At 39.2% G+C, this 14,612-nt stretch overlaps 1 protein-coding gene across 4 annotated transcripts in view; it reads right to left on the bottom strand.

Annotated features, from left to right (window-relative positions):
• Window positions 1–6,673: 6,673 nt before the first annotated feature.
• The window catches only part of LOC121384356 (WD repeat-containing protein 6-like), a 41,009-nt gene continuing 33,070 nt past the window's right edge, over window positions 6,674–14,612 (bottom strand). For 3 of the 4 annotated variants that reach the window (XM_041514717.1, XM_041514718.1, XM_041514719.1), the window contains 3 exons: window positions 13,089–13,186; window positions 8,655–8,722; window positions 6,674–6,945 (listed from right to left, as the gene is read on the bottom strand). In XM_041514717.1, the coding sequence (XP_041370651.1) occupies window positions 6,861–6,945; window positions 8,655–8,722; window positions 13,089–13,186 (251 nt within the window). In that variant the 3' untranslated portion in view covers window positions 6,674–6,860. Of the gene's footprint in view, window positions 6,946–8,654; window positions 8,723–13,088; window positions 13,187–14,612 lie in introns of those variants that run through there. The other variant, XR_005959378.1, reaches the window with a different exon arrangement.

Here is a 14,612-nt window from a genome sequence, read left to right as displayed (position 1 = left end):
AATTTGTGCACACAGGCTAAATATTGAAGCTGGTAGGTACACAAATATTGAGAGAACACAAAGAGTATGTACATTATGTAACATTAATGAGATTGAGGATGAGTTTTATTTATACGAAAGAGCATTAGGGCCACTCCGTGCTAAGAAAAAGTAGTATTATATCTCGAGATCTCGAGATAACAAGTCAAGATCTCGAGATAGTAAAGCGAGATCTCGTTTTATTATCTCGAGATCTCGCTTTATTATCTCGAGATCTCGCTTTACTATCTCGAGATCTCGACTTGTTTTCTCGAGATCTCGCTTTATTATCTCGAGATCTCGCTTTACTATCTCGAGATATAATACTACTTTTTCTTAGTACGGAGTGGCCCTAATGCTCTTTCGTACATTTTATTCTTCAGTGTCCAAGATACGAAACTTTAAAGCCGCACACCCTAGTTCCATTCAGCGAAAATAAATTATAAGTTGGTTAATCTACAAACCTGTAACACACTTAGATCACGTTTTTATCAAATGGAGTGAAAAAGCAGGTTTTATATCGATAAATACCATGGGAATCCCCATGTCCCAATTGCTTGAAATAATTTTGAAAGTTAGTATTCTGATGTCACCGGTAGATGTCGCTCGAAGCACAACAATGCCTACTTCACGAAAAATTTCACAGACTTGGGGTGCGTTTCTTTCACCTCCCCTGGACATGTTCCAACTGTTCTGTCCTGGTTGTATCCCCTCTCCAGATATCGTAAGACTTAGCAAAATTATTGGTTTTAAGGGTTTGTAACGTTTTGTATTGAGACACTTACTTGTCTGAACTTTATTGTTACTGAAAATGTTCACGAACTGTGAAGAAAAATCTCACAAATGAACAACAACAAATCGGATGTTCATTGCGCGAACCGTGCACGAGAAAACAAACCGAATCAAAATGATAACGGTCACGTGATATACCAACGTCTGTGACATTGAAATGGAAATATCCCCTCTAAAAATAGATTAGACCTGGTCTGCTCAACGGTTTTTTCTCAGACGTGCGTGCGATTTATGAAATAAGAAAAATGCATTTTGTGGTATTACAAAAATCAGGATTACCAAAAAACACTTCAGGTGAATGGAAATGTATATTCTAAATAATAAACGGTAAGTAAAGTGCTATTTTATTTGTGAAAAAATGGGTTTAATAGCGAAAAACAACGCCGTAATGGTTAACAACTAGCCGTAACTAGGGTGTGTCCCTTTAATGATATCTATATTTGTGTAACCCATATTGCCGATTGTTTATATATAGATATAGATGGATTGTTTTATCGGTATGTGTATGTATTTATGCAAGTCATTCTCCACCATTGTTCCGCACTATTGTACATAATATTGTATTTCATTGTTATAATGCTGATAAGTTGGAAAACTTAACGCAATAAAGAACTTGAACTTGAAGCCATACTAATTAACCTCCCTCAGAGGTTGGAACCAGCAATGCAGTCCAACTTGTTACCTAGTCACCTAATATGACAGACAAAGCAGACATCGCATTCTAAATCGTATCTCGGATGTCAAGAGGCGGATCCAGGAATTTGTAAAAGGTGGAGGGGGGGGGGGGGGGAGGGTCACAAGTTCTAAACTGGGCAAGTTTGAATTTGTCCGATTAGAGGTAGACCGTGTGTGTGTGTGGGGGGGGGGGGGGGGATACGGAGTTAATCAATCTCAATAACCATTTATTTTCATATACGATTCATATCAGAAATACATAAACTTATAATTACACAGTCTGTGTAATGTGTCAAATATTGAAAATTATTAAAGCCCTTATGGTGATAAGACTGACTTTATTAAGATCAATCGACTATAATGGCTGGATTGTTATTATTATTATAATTAAATGGTATTAACTGCTCTCTTACTCTGAACAAAATGTTGTGGGGGTTGAATTATTCTGAAGAAACGTGTGCAGTGTATAATTCCCATGAATTTGATTTTACTCGTATGTATATTTTGTTACAGATGTACAAAGCTGCACTCGGGTATCTACAGTTATACCTTGTACAGAAAAGCTCGCATTCTTGTTAAAATTAGTACTGCAGTCGCATTCACTTTGTTCGCTGGTCGCTTGTAATCACATACTTGACACACTGAACACTCCAACACGAAATAAAACAATGTACACTTATTTTTTGTAGAAGTGTTTGGTAACAAAATCAATTAATCGTGCGATATTGTGAAACCTTGTTCTTGAAAAAAATCCCTAGCAACGTTTTATATAATATTTTTTGTTGTTTCTACTTTAAAGGCCATCTTTATATAGGGACAAAAAGTAAATTTTAAGTAGGTTTTTGTTACGTCCCCTCCCCCCCCCCCTCTCTCTTCTCCCCTCCCTCTCTCTCCCCCCCCTCTCTCTCTCTCTCTCTCTCTCTCCGTGTGTCTGTGCGTGCATACGTGCGTCTGTATGTGTGTGTTGTCGCTGTTGCTGCTGTCGTTTTCAAACAAAACTAGATTAATTGTGAGTTTTTCATAATGACGTTTTTAAATTTCATAAAACTAATGGATATACAAGATATTTTATTCTGTAAAAATCTTGACAAAGATATTTGGTTTTTAAAATATTTTGTAGGTATAAATTATGATTTTATTTGCCGTTTTTCAAAACAAATATATATTTATTACAATTTTTACTGTGGGCTACACTATTTTTATAACCCGGTGGGCCATCACTGGAAAATGTTAATGGCATACTGTCACGGATTTAAAGACCTTATTTCTCTAAAAAAAATTAATAAATAAAAATTACATTAGTTGTTGGAACCAAATATAGCTATTGCATCACCTTAACTGAACTATGATGGAGTGAAATCCATGTCAACCCTCTCGGCAATTTTAGTTTTTGCATTATGGACCATTGCCATAATTCAATTATTTTTACAAAATATCATTAATAAATGGAGTATAGTGGTTATGACGAAAGATGGCTGAATAAATTACATTTAGGGACAAATCAAATTATTTTTGTTCAGGTAATACTTTGTTAGACCATTAAATAGGTCAGTGGTCTGTGACAATATATCTTTAAGGTCAAGGCCTGATTATCCATGTTACGGCTTCTGTTATATACACTTTTAAAATGTTACTTTATGGTGTATTAGATTAACGCATATTACCGTCAATTTTCTCGGGGAAATGTCCTTCGTTTTCATATCTTTAATGTGTATGGGCAGGGGGCAGGACCTAGCCCAGTGGTAACGCGCTCCATTGATGCGCTGTTGGGTTTGGGATCGATCCCCGTTGGTGGGTCCATGGGCTATTTATCGTTCCAGCCAGTGCACCATGACTGGTATATCAAAGGCCGCAGTATGTGCTATCCTGTCTGTGGGATGGTACATATAAAAGATCCTTTGCTACTAATGGTAACATGTAGCGGGTTTCATATCTAAGACTATATGTCAACATTAACAAATGTTTGACATCCAATAATAAATCAATGTACTCTAGTGGTGTCGTTAAACAAAACAAACAAACAAACAAGCGTATGGACATCGAAGGTAATGTTCCTACATGCGACAGAAGTAGAAAATGTAAGTTGGCTTCTCATAGTACTTGCGATATGCCGACACGCGACACAAGTCGAAAACGTACTGGCTTCTTATGGTACTTGTGATATTGAAACACGCAACAGAAGTAGAAAACGTACTGGCTTCTTATAGTACTTGCGATATTGAAACACGCGACAGAAGTAGAAAACGCAGGTCCGTACGCGGGAATGGGGGGGTGCGAGGGGTGCCGAGGTCCATCCGTGGATGTGTAAAAAAAATAAAAATAGTCCGACGATGTGACAATTTTACTTCCCAGAATGCAGGAAAATGCATCTCCTGCATTCTAGATTTTAAAATATTTCATTTTACCCCCGGACCCCCCTAGCAACTCCGGCACTTTGGGCCGTCGATTACGCCCCCCCCCCCCCCCCCCCCCCCCCCGATATAAATTTCTGCGTAAGGGCCTGAAATGTCCTGGCTGCTTATAGTACTTGCGATATGCGACAAACGATTAATGAATTGATGGATAATGTAATATGACATTAATGACTGGTATTCACGATACATTCACATGGAAACATGGCCAGTTATCATCAGTAATCGAGTTGCATTCGTAATCGAAAAGTTCACCCCCCCCCCCCCCCCCCCCCCATATCAAGGTCAGTATCTGGTGTGTCCACCATTGGCCCGTGAAGACGACGGGGAAAGGAGTACTCTCCTGTGGAAAGTGCATATAAAAGATCCCTTTCTGCATTAGAAAATATGTAGCGGGTTTCCTCTGATGACTATATGTCAAAATTACCAAATGTTTGACATCCAATAGCGGATGATTAAAAATATCAATGTGCTCTAGTGGTGTCGTTAAACAAACCAAAATTCTTCTTCTCTAGCTGAAGAAGATGCTACTTTACTGTGCCCTGATGACAGTTTTCTAAAGACCCTACTGTTGAAGAAAAAGGCCCGAGAATGGGTCTACCGATGGGTGGGTTCGATCATACCATCAACGCACCTCAGGCGATCGCGCTACCGACTGAGCTCAGTCCCGCCCCTCGTGTTGTCTGAAGCGAGTGTTAAATCTATATATTATATTCTTATTTTACTTGTGTGTAATATGATTTCAGTTATGAGTCGTATGACCTGTTATCAAAAGACTGGAGTCTTGTAACATAATATTAGCTTCATTGGCATTTATTCCAAATCTGTATTCATTCCCATGCGTCAAAGAACCGTGGACAGCATTTCATGAGCCTGCAAGACGTCAGCTGATTTTGGAAAGGAAATGAAACAAAGGCTATGAAATCGGTCTCCCGACGCGATTTTTAAACGCCCTTTGTAGGTTCACACACACACACACACACACACACACACACACACACACCTGCCCCTCCTCCACAAAAATGGGAGCCCGTACGTACACACACACATACACGCACATCAGAGAGAAAGATACAGACAAAGCAGGATAAACAGACACAATGGGACAAGAATACTTACGCACTTTGCATGAAAAAACCACAATAACCTAATTTACGAAAGGCGTTAATATCTAAATAGACGCGTGGGTAGGATTTTTTGCGGATGTGGGTCTAGACAGTAGTGGTGCTTGAGCAGGGGGATCCGCCCTCCAACCCCCCCCCCCCCCCCCCACACACACACACGCGCCTGAAACTTCCCTAATGTCATTATAAAATAGATCTTAGAATTTCATCCTCGCCCGCCCTGAAGATAAAGGCATGACCCCGTCTTTTGTTTTTTTAAAGGTTTGTTCATTTGTTTTTTTGTTTTATGTGCGGTATTTTTAAGTTGCGCACCTTTCCCTCGAACTTAAAAGTACCATGAAAATCGCCTATGTAATGCATGTTAGTATACTTTGGAATACCGTAGGTTCCCTTTTTGGACGCGACACCAATCCCTAGACAACCCCTGTATCCTCTCCTGTGTTGGTTTACATCAGCTCTGTTGCCTCTTTTCGTTACAGTTGACCGCTGTGCAAAAAGCAAGTTTTGTTACCAAGTTATTACTTGATTAATAACACATCGCTGGACTGTAATGGCCTTATGTCGAACACCGTTACTATTCTAAATTTGTGTTTTAAAGCAATATTGATATAACCTTGATCATTCATTGCAAGTCTCCCGGGGAGTTATATCGGTCAGTCTGGTATCAAGTTCTTTTAACACTTATTAGTTAACACTGGGAGGCAAATGAATTTTCTCTGGATATTGATTGAAGAATAAATGAAATCTATTAAATGATTAATATGTTCCATGATTAGAGCTGTTGTCCAAGGTCGCGAGTATTAATTTCAAACTGATTTGATGCTTTTTGACAGCATGTAAAAAAATAAAATAATAGTAAATAAAAAAAAATAAAACAATAATAGAATTTTTTTTTCTTCAAAGGTTTGAGTAATGACGCGAGTTTGTAGCTTGGTGATAGCAGTACTGCATATAGAACTGTGAGTCATAACATTAAGTTACCCACTCCGTCATTTATTGGCTTACTTTGGAAATGCTATGCTGCAATTTGTTTTCTTTGCTGAACTGGCCTCAGTGGCATAGTGGTTAAACCACAGGCATTAAGATTGCACACCACCATGCAATACTTAATGTATTTTAATGCAAATATTGCCCCAGAACAAATTCTATGTAAAATAGCATGATGTCACAGGGAATAAGCGACTACCACCATCTGAGTTTGACCTGTATATTAAAGTCTGTGGTATGTCCGGTCTGCAGGAAAGGTTTACAGGACCAGGTCTAAAACGTAATACCTAAGGTTCGGAGATTGCTAGTATGTTTTACTATGAAAGGTAAAGAATATTTGTCTAACAACACCTTAGCACATTTTAAACTACACTTAAACTAAATTACACATATATTAATTGCTATTGTCATAATTGTATTTTATTATGGTTTAGATAGAGAGGAAACCACACAGGTTATTCTTACAAAATAGCAGTATGGAATCGTATATTTTCTCTCACTATGTTTACTGTGTTTGAAATGAAGGATTCTTAATTTAATCTTAGCATTATCAAGTGACAGTACGTTCTTCAGACAAAATGATGTCATGAGCTCCCTTCCCAAATCCACATCAAAATGGTTTTTAACATACCCTGGTTACTAAGAAAATGAAGATAAGGCTTGATATACCAGATGTATATTTTATTAAAATCATTCGTCTTCCGTCTTCCGCTGTGTCAGCGAGCATAGGGTTCACGTTTTCTCTCCGTCTGATAGATTCCGTGACCTATGCCTCCACTGACCTCAGGGGTCAGGGGTCTGCTACTGTAACAGTTTTACATTGTGAGATTAAACATGTCACATCAGCAATAGATCAGGAAGCTGAAGTGTCGCTTTTCACCGAGTCAATGGTTAAAATGCTCAGACCTTCTCCACAGATGGCAACCTTTATTTTCCCCCTGTAATGAATGAGACAAACCAAAATTGACACACTGTGTAAAGGCAGTGAAAGTTTGAATTACTGTCATTGCCCGCTGTTAACAAGACTAACACTCCTCAAAACCTCAACGGTCTTCTCAAAGATGGAATGGACAGGAATGTTCATACTGTCCCAGAACATTGTTTAGTCAGCTGCTATTAACTGAAAGTCAGACATTTGGTGAAACCTAGTTCATTGTGGTGGAGCAGAAACCTGAAACTATTCCTTCTAATACTACACTTTATATGAATATATAGTTTACCACACACACCAGTGGTGTAAGAAGGTGCCAAAAGAAGGAGGGGACACATACACACACACACACACATATATATATATATATATATATATATATATATATATATATAAAATATATATAAACCATCGCTGCTGCTACTGGATCAAGAAAAGTGCCCCCCCCCCCCCCCCCCCACACTTCCTACGCCAATGCACACACAAACGCATGCACACACACCCACACACAAAAGGCACTTACCCAAGAGGGAGTCGATATAGGTTGTAACAACCCTCCATGAACTTCGAAGTGCCTTGAAAATCCAATGTTTATCAGATGGAATGTAACAAGTATATTTCACTTTAGTGGGGCAGTGGTAATACATGGGTCAGCTGGTGTTTTCCGGGGAGGACTACCTATATGCACCTAAATTCTACATGACACCTTTTTTTTGGCTGTGGACATTATTTTTTACTTTTTTCCCTACTTTGTGTTTTTTTTGCCATAGACATTAATTGTTAGAAATGCAAGAGTTGAAAACTGTAGGTGTCCCTTTTTAATGTGCACCCCTCTGTAGAAAGTCCCTGCATCAGTCTAGCCTCTGTACAAACACATACACACCAGCTGCAACCTATGGGTCACTGTGCCTCGGGCATACACACTCTGCCATCTTTATTATCTTATATAAACTGCAATGTAGTTGAAATAAACTGAATAACACTGATATCTGAAATATAGAGCACACTTAAGATAGCTGCTACTGGACTGCAATCATGCAAATCTAATATTTTTGTATAAAAAGAAGAGAAATTCATATAGCACTCTGCCTAAACCAGTATCAGTGTATTGTGGAAATCTGTCTAAATTGTATGGATTATGTTGGTCCAGACTGAGTAATAAGATTACAAACGTAATGTGGTTCAGTAACAACATTAGAAAATGTAATACTGTCTCAACTACACGAGCGCTATATGCCACAGTGGAAGAATGCCTGCTTGAGGTACAATGGGGTGGGGTGGGGGGGGGGGGGGGGGGGGGGGGGGGGGGGGGGGGTGTAAAATTCATACAACCCCCTCCCCGCCCCCAGTGTATATATTTACTGTTTCAACCACAGCTGCATGTATCAACCAAGGATAATTGTAAATGGTAAACCATACTCAATTAAGCCATTGTTCAGCATTTCTGATTTAATGCAGTCTATTTTGTGAAACTCATTTTATGCAAAAAAGAGCTGAAATCAAATCACTTCTTGTTAATCTTGTTGCAGCCATATATTTATACATATATGGTATTCCTTACAGAAGGGATTTTAATAAGCACTTCTTCAGAGAGGGCAGTACATACCATGTTTTTTAAACAATAAATCAGACCTTGAATAGCTGCAATGGAAAATAACCCACTGGGCTGACAAAAGGGGACGGACTCCACTATAACAGGAATATAATAAATCTCACCTGTCCTGCCATATGTCAATGTTGGAAACGTCAGAGACATGAATATATTTCGTGTCAATCAGTTTCACCTGACAAAAACAAACATTTTAAATTTACATAAATAACAATTCAAAGCTGATGTTTTATCAGAGTATTATATTTTAAAAACAAATGTGTTTCCGCATACACTTCATATTAAATGTTTTTAAAAGCCTCTATTCTTTTTAATTAATATATTCTTAGTGTTTGGTGTCCTAAAAGCTGTCATTTTGTAACTTAAAATGTTTTAGGATCATACTTCTTATTTTTTTTTACACATAAACCACATACCTGTACAAAAGAAAAAAAACTATGTGTATGTATATCCATATGTATTGATGCATGTTGCATACACCCACCCATACATCAGAAAGAATTATGCCTCTTCTAAGTTCTTTAATAAATTAAATTACTCTTTAAAATGAGCCGTTTTCCAAGCTAGTATACTACTCAAAAGAATTTAAGGGTCAAAAATGTATAACCAAATAAGTTTCAGAGTGTATTAGATTGAGGATGTAAACTACACCAATTTTTTTTTTTATTGTTCCATATTTACAAAAAAGCACAAATAAACGTCACTGTATACAAGAAAGTCACATGACATGCTGTCAAAGTTGAAGGTTGTCAAACATGGATTTTACACATTAGAACATTTGTTTAATAGTGTGTGAATCCACCCCTGGCGCGAATACACTCGACACATCGTTGCCTCATGCTGTTGATCAGACGTCTGAAGAACTCTTGGGGAATGGCCTGCCACTCTGCCATAAGAAGTTGACCCAGATCATGAAGGTTCGCCGGAGGGGCATGGTTATCCCGAACTCTCCTGCCTAATTCGTCCCAGGCGTGCTCTATTGGGGCCAAGTCAGGCGAATATGCTGGCCAATCCATCCTGGCGATACCTTGTTGTCTGAGAAAGTCCGTTACCACCCTGGCGCGGTGGGGTCTGGCATTGTCATCCTGCAGAACTGCCCCGCCGCCAATCTGCTGAAGGCCTGGGAGAACCAACGGCCGGATAATCTCATTCAGATAGCGGATTCCATTCAGATTGCCATCCACCACATAGAGGGGGGTCCTGTGGTGGATAGAGATGCCGTCCCACACCATGACACTGCCACCACGGAACCGGTGACGTTGTCTAACGTTAACGTCAGCGAAGCACTCCCCAGGACGTCTGTAGACACGAACCCGACCGTCGTTGAACTGGAGACTACACCTGGACTCATCAGTGAACATCACTCGACCCCACTGAACACGTTGCCACCGCAGATGAAGCGTGCACCAGTGACGTCTGGCCGTTCTGTGACGTGGTAGGAGTGGTGGTCGAACAGCCTGGCGACGGCAGCGTAGATTATTGGCTCTCAGACGATTGCGTATGGTTTGATCAGACACTCGAGTTCCAGTCGCAGTCCGCAGATTGTCACGTAATCTGCGTGCAGTGGTTGTGCGTTGACGTAGAGCCATATTGGTGATGTAGCGGTCCTCTCTATTTGTAGTGCTTCGGGGTCTTCCCGAACGTGGATGATTTCGAACAGAATTCGTTGCTTGGTACCGTTGCCACAGTCGGCCAACGACACTCTGACTGACACCAAGTCTCAGAGCAACTTTTTTTTGCGTATTGCCATCCTGAAGCCAAGCAATAGCCCTTCCTCGATCTTCGATAGTCAGTTGAAGTCGTACCATTGTTGAATTTGGAGTGTGCACCGTACACGAACGCAAGCTCCAATTATACGGAAATTCAGCATTGGGAACATGGAATACACGTGCAAAGCGTGCAAATGAAGTGCTTTGTGAAAAAGCAAGTTATGGGCACTTAGCAGACCTTTCGCTTTCGCCCTAATTTACGTGCAAATGTAAGCATGTTTTCGCCATTAGAACTAGTCGACAGTGTCAATGACAGTGGATTTTAATTCATTTATGGGTTGCTTAGACCCACTTTCGTTAAAATGGAACAATACCATGCGTGACATTATGGTCTAGCTAATATAATTGACATTCAGAAAATAATGTCGAAAATATCGTCTGACCCTTAAATTCTTTTGATATTTTAAAAAGCCATATATATTACACAGTATAGAAGGCACAGCAAAATGCAGACTGATAAAAAAAATAATACACAAGCCTCCCAGGGACAAGTTTATTCTTTGTAACAAATTCGCATTTCGGAGAGAATTCTCACACTTAACCCATTCTATGTTAAATATATCACAGGATTAGACAAATAATATTTCTCAAAAAAGTTAATAAAGAACTCACCTAAAATCAGAAGGAATATTACCAAAACTAATAACCCCAAATAACAAAATCCCTTTCAGTCTTCGCTTGAACAATTCAGTCAGTAAATTGCTATTTGTGTTATGGTGAAGTTTCATTCTAACTTCAACAGTGCGTGGATAGAATTAAGTATGTTATTAATGGTTGCCAAAGAGTATTTGAAAATCCTCAGGCTGTATCATGCAGTCAGAATATTTAATTATATCCTGCAATCACTCTATACATGTACACTGGCATGATATGATACCCATCTATAATTTATATATACTCGACTCAAGTATTTCAGACTAGGTAACCGGCCTCGGTGGCGTAGTGGCAGGCCATCGGTCTATAGGCTGGTAGGTACTGGGTTCGGATCCCAGTCGAGGCATGGGATTTTTAATCCAGATACCGACTCCAAACCCTGAGTGAGTGCTCCACAAGGCTCAATGGGTAGGTGTAAAACCACTTGCACCGACCAGTGATCCATAACAAAGGCCATGGTTTGTGCTATCCTGCCTGTGGGAAGCGCAAATAAAAGATCCCTTGCCGCTAATCGGAAGAGTAGCCCATGTAGTGGCGACAGCGGGTTTCCTCTCAAAATCTGTGTGGTCCTTAACCATATGTCTGACGCCATATACCCGTAAATAAAATGTGTTGAGTGCATCATTAAATAAAACACTTCTTTCTTTCAGACTAGATTTTTAATAACATTTTGGGTTATGATAAATATACAAAACTTGTGTTTGCATGTGACAAAATGTAGTTATTTTGTATGATGTCATTCTATAAAAGTCTTGTGAGGTTAATGGTACTGAATTTGCTTTCAAAAACGTCAATAAATAAGATTTTCTAACTATTCTTGTTTGAATGGCCATTCTAAACTTCACAGGAGAAGGTTGGTATCTTAAGGCAATAACCGGTTATTCTTTATAAAAATAGTAACAGATATTTGTCTTTATAAAGCTATTCAATTATGCAATATAATTTGTATTGGTTTAATGCTAAAAGGTTCTGTGCAGCAGAAAACTATGCAAATAACCAATTTATGTTATAAACTGATATGCAATAAAGTGGATTTGACTGTACATTTACCAGGGTTATAAAAAGGATTCTTCAATGATTTGTAAATGTGAATCCAAAAGGTGATATATCTCCAATGTTTGTTATTCAGAGGTTGGTGTATACATATATCCTGCAACAACTGCCTGTTTATATTGACCGATAATGATGAGCAAATGATCCTGCCACTAGCAACACAGGTGTGTCAAATCAACAGACATGTCACTAAACCATTCACTTGATCTACATAATCATACATTGTAACTGACAAAAACAAGCAGAATAGTTTTTGCCCTCAATTTTTTATGGATTAAGATAATAATCAGTTAATGACATAGGATATCGCAGGCATTACGCAAGACATCCCTATTCTTATGTTCACAAGATAAGGCACATCCAAATGATTAACTAGTTATTCTCTGTATACATGTAGCACTTACGATTGGCACAATTTATGTATTTTTGTTTTCGAAATTCAATATGTACAGAATATTCCTAAGTTTAGATAATTTTATCATCCTAATGTAATAAAGCCAATTGTTACAAACATGGAGACTGTACCTTTGGGTTCTAGTGTACGTCGTAGGTTAGCAGTCATTTAGTTAACACAATAAGTGTAAATATACATGTAGGTTAAATGTCATATATCCACTTTTTTTTTTTTTTTTTTTTTTTTACATGAAAGAATAAAATAGAATAGAATAGAATAGAATAGTATACACATGTAGAATAGAATAGAATAGAATAAAATTGAATAGAATAGAATATACATGTAGAATAGAATAGAATAGAATAGAATACACATGTAGAATAGAATAGAATAGAATAGAATAGAATACACATGTAGAATAGAATAGAATAGAACAAAATAGAATAGAACAGAATAGAATAGAATAGAATATAATAGAATACACATGTAGAATAGAATAGAATAGAATAGAATACACATGTAGAATAGAATAGAACAGAATAGAATAGAATTGATGTTTAATGACATCCCAGCATGAAAAATGCATCAGCCACTTGGGGTCAAAGTATGATATTACATGAAAGAAGTAATTTGGTTTATGTGTGATCAGGTAGAAACCAATTTACATGTACCTGCAATGATTTCCCAGTCTCTGTGATCACTCTCCAGACACAGACACGCTGGTCTATTGACACAGTAACTATGTGGTCGTCACTAACTATCCACGTGCCTAAAAACAATAAAAGTAATACATTCCCATGCCCATATCCATTCCTGGTTCACCCTGAACACATCACCTGACCTCACCAGTGACTGGGTCCTGAGCACAAGTACCTAAAACAAATACAGTGAAATTCCTGGTTCACCCTGAACACATCACCTCTGACCTCACCAGTGACTGGGTCCAGAGCACATGTACCTAAAACAAATACAGTGGAATTCCTGGTTCACCCTGAACACAACACCTGACCTCACCAGTGACTGGGTCCAGAGCACATGTACCTAAAACAAATACAGTGAAATTCCTGGTTCACCCTGAACACAACACCTGACCTCACCAGTGACTGGGTCCAGAGCACATGTACCTAAAACAAATACAGTGAAATTCCTGGTTCACCCTGAACACAACACCTGACCTCACCAGTGACTGGGTCCAGAGCACATGTACCTAAAACAAATACAGTGAAATTCCTGGTTCACCCTGAACACAACACCTGACCTCACCAGTGACTGGGTCCAGAGCACATGTACCTAAAACAAATACAGTGAAATTCCTGGTTCACCCTGGTTCACCCTGAACACATCACCTCTGACCTCACCAGTGACTGGGTCCAGAGCACATGTACCTAAAACAATACAGTGAAATTCCTGGTTCACCCTGAACACAACACCTGACCTCACCAGTGACTGGGTCCAGAGCACATGTACCTAAAACCAATACAGTGAAATTCCTGGTTCACCCTGAACACAACACCTGACCTCACCAGTGACTGATTCCAGAGCACAGTACCTACAGTGAAATTCCTCGTTCACCCTGAACACAACACCTGACCTCACAGTGACTGTCCAGAGCACATGTACCTAAAACAATACAGTGAAATTCCTGGTTCACCCTGGTTCACCCTGAACACATCACCTCTGACCTCACCAGTGACTGGGTCCAGAGCACATGTACCTAAAACAAATACAGTGAAATTCCTGGTTCACCCTGAACACAACACCTGACCTCACCAGTGACTGGGTCCAGAGCACATGTACCTAAAACCAATACAGTGAAATTCCTGGTTCACCCTGAACACAACACCTGACACCTGGGTCCACCTCAAAACCAATACAGTGACTGGGTCCAGAGCACATGTACCTAAAACAAATACAGTGAAATTCCTGGTTCACCCTGAACACAACACCTGACCTCACCAGTGACTGGGTCCAGAGCACATGTACCTAAAACAAATACAGTGAAATTCCTGGTTCACCCTGGTTCACCCTGAACACATCACCTCTGACCTCACCAGTGACTGGGTCCAGAGCACATGTACCTAAAACCAATACAGTGAAATTCCTGGTTCACCCTGAACACAACACCTGACCTCACCAGTGACTGGGTCCAGAGCACATGTACCTAAAACAAATACAGTGAAATTCCTGGTTCACCC

The sequence above is a fragment of the Gigantopelta aegis genome, chromosome 10 (genome assembly GCF_016097555.1).
Source record: "Gigantopelta aegis isolate Gae_Host chromosome 10, Gae_host_genome, whole genome shotgun sequence".
Taxonomy (NCBI): Eukaryota; Metazoa; Mollusca; class Gastropoda; order Neomphalida; family Peltospiridae; genus Gigantopelta; species Gigantopelta aegis.
The sequence above is the reverse complement of the archived record's forward strand: the minus strand, read 5'-3'. Positions and strand labels throughout refer to the sequence as shown.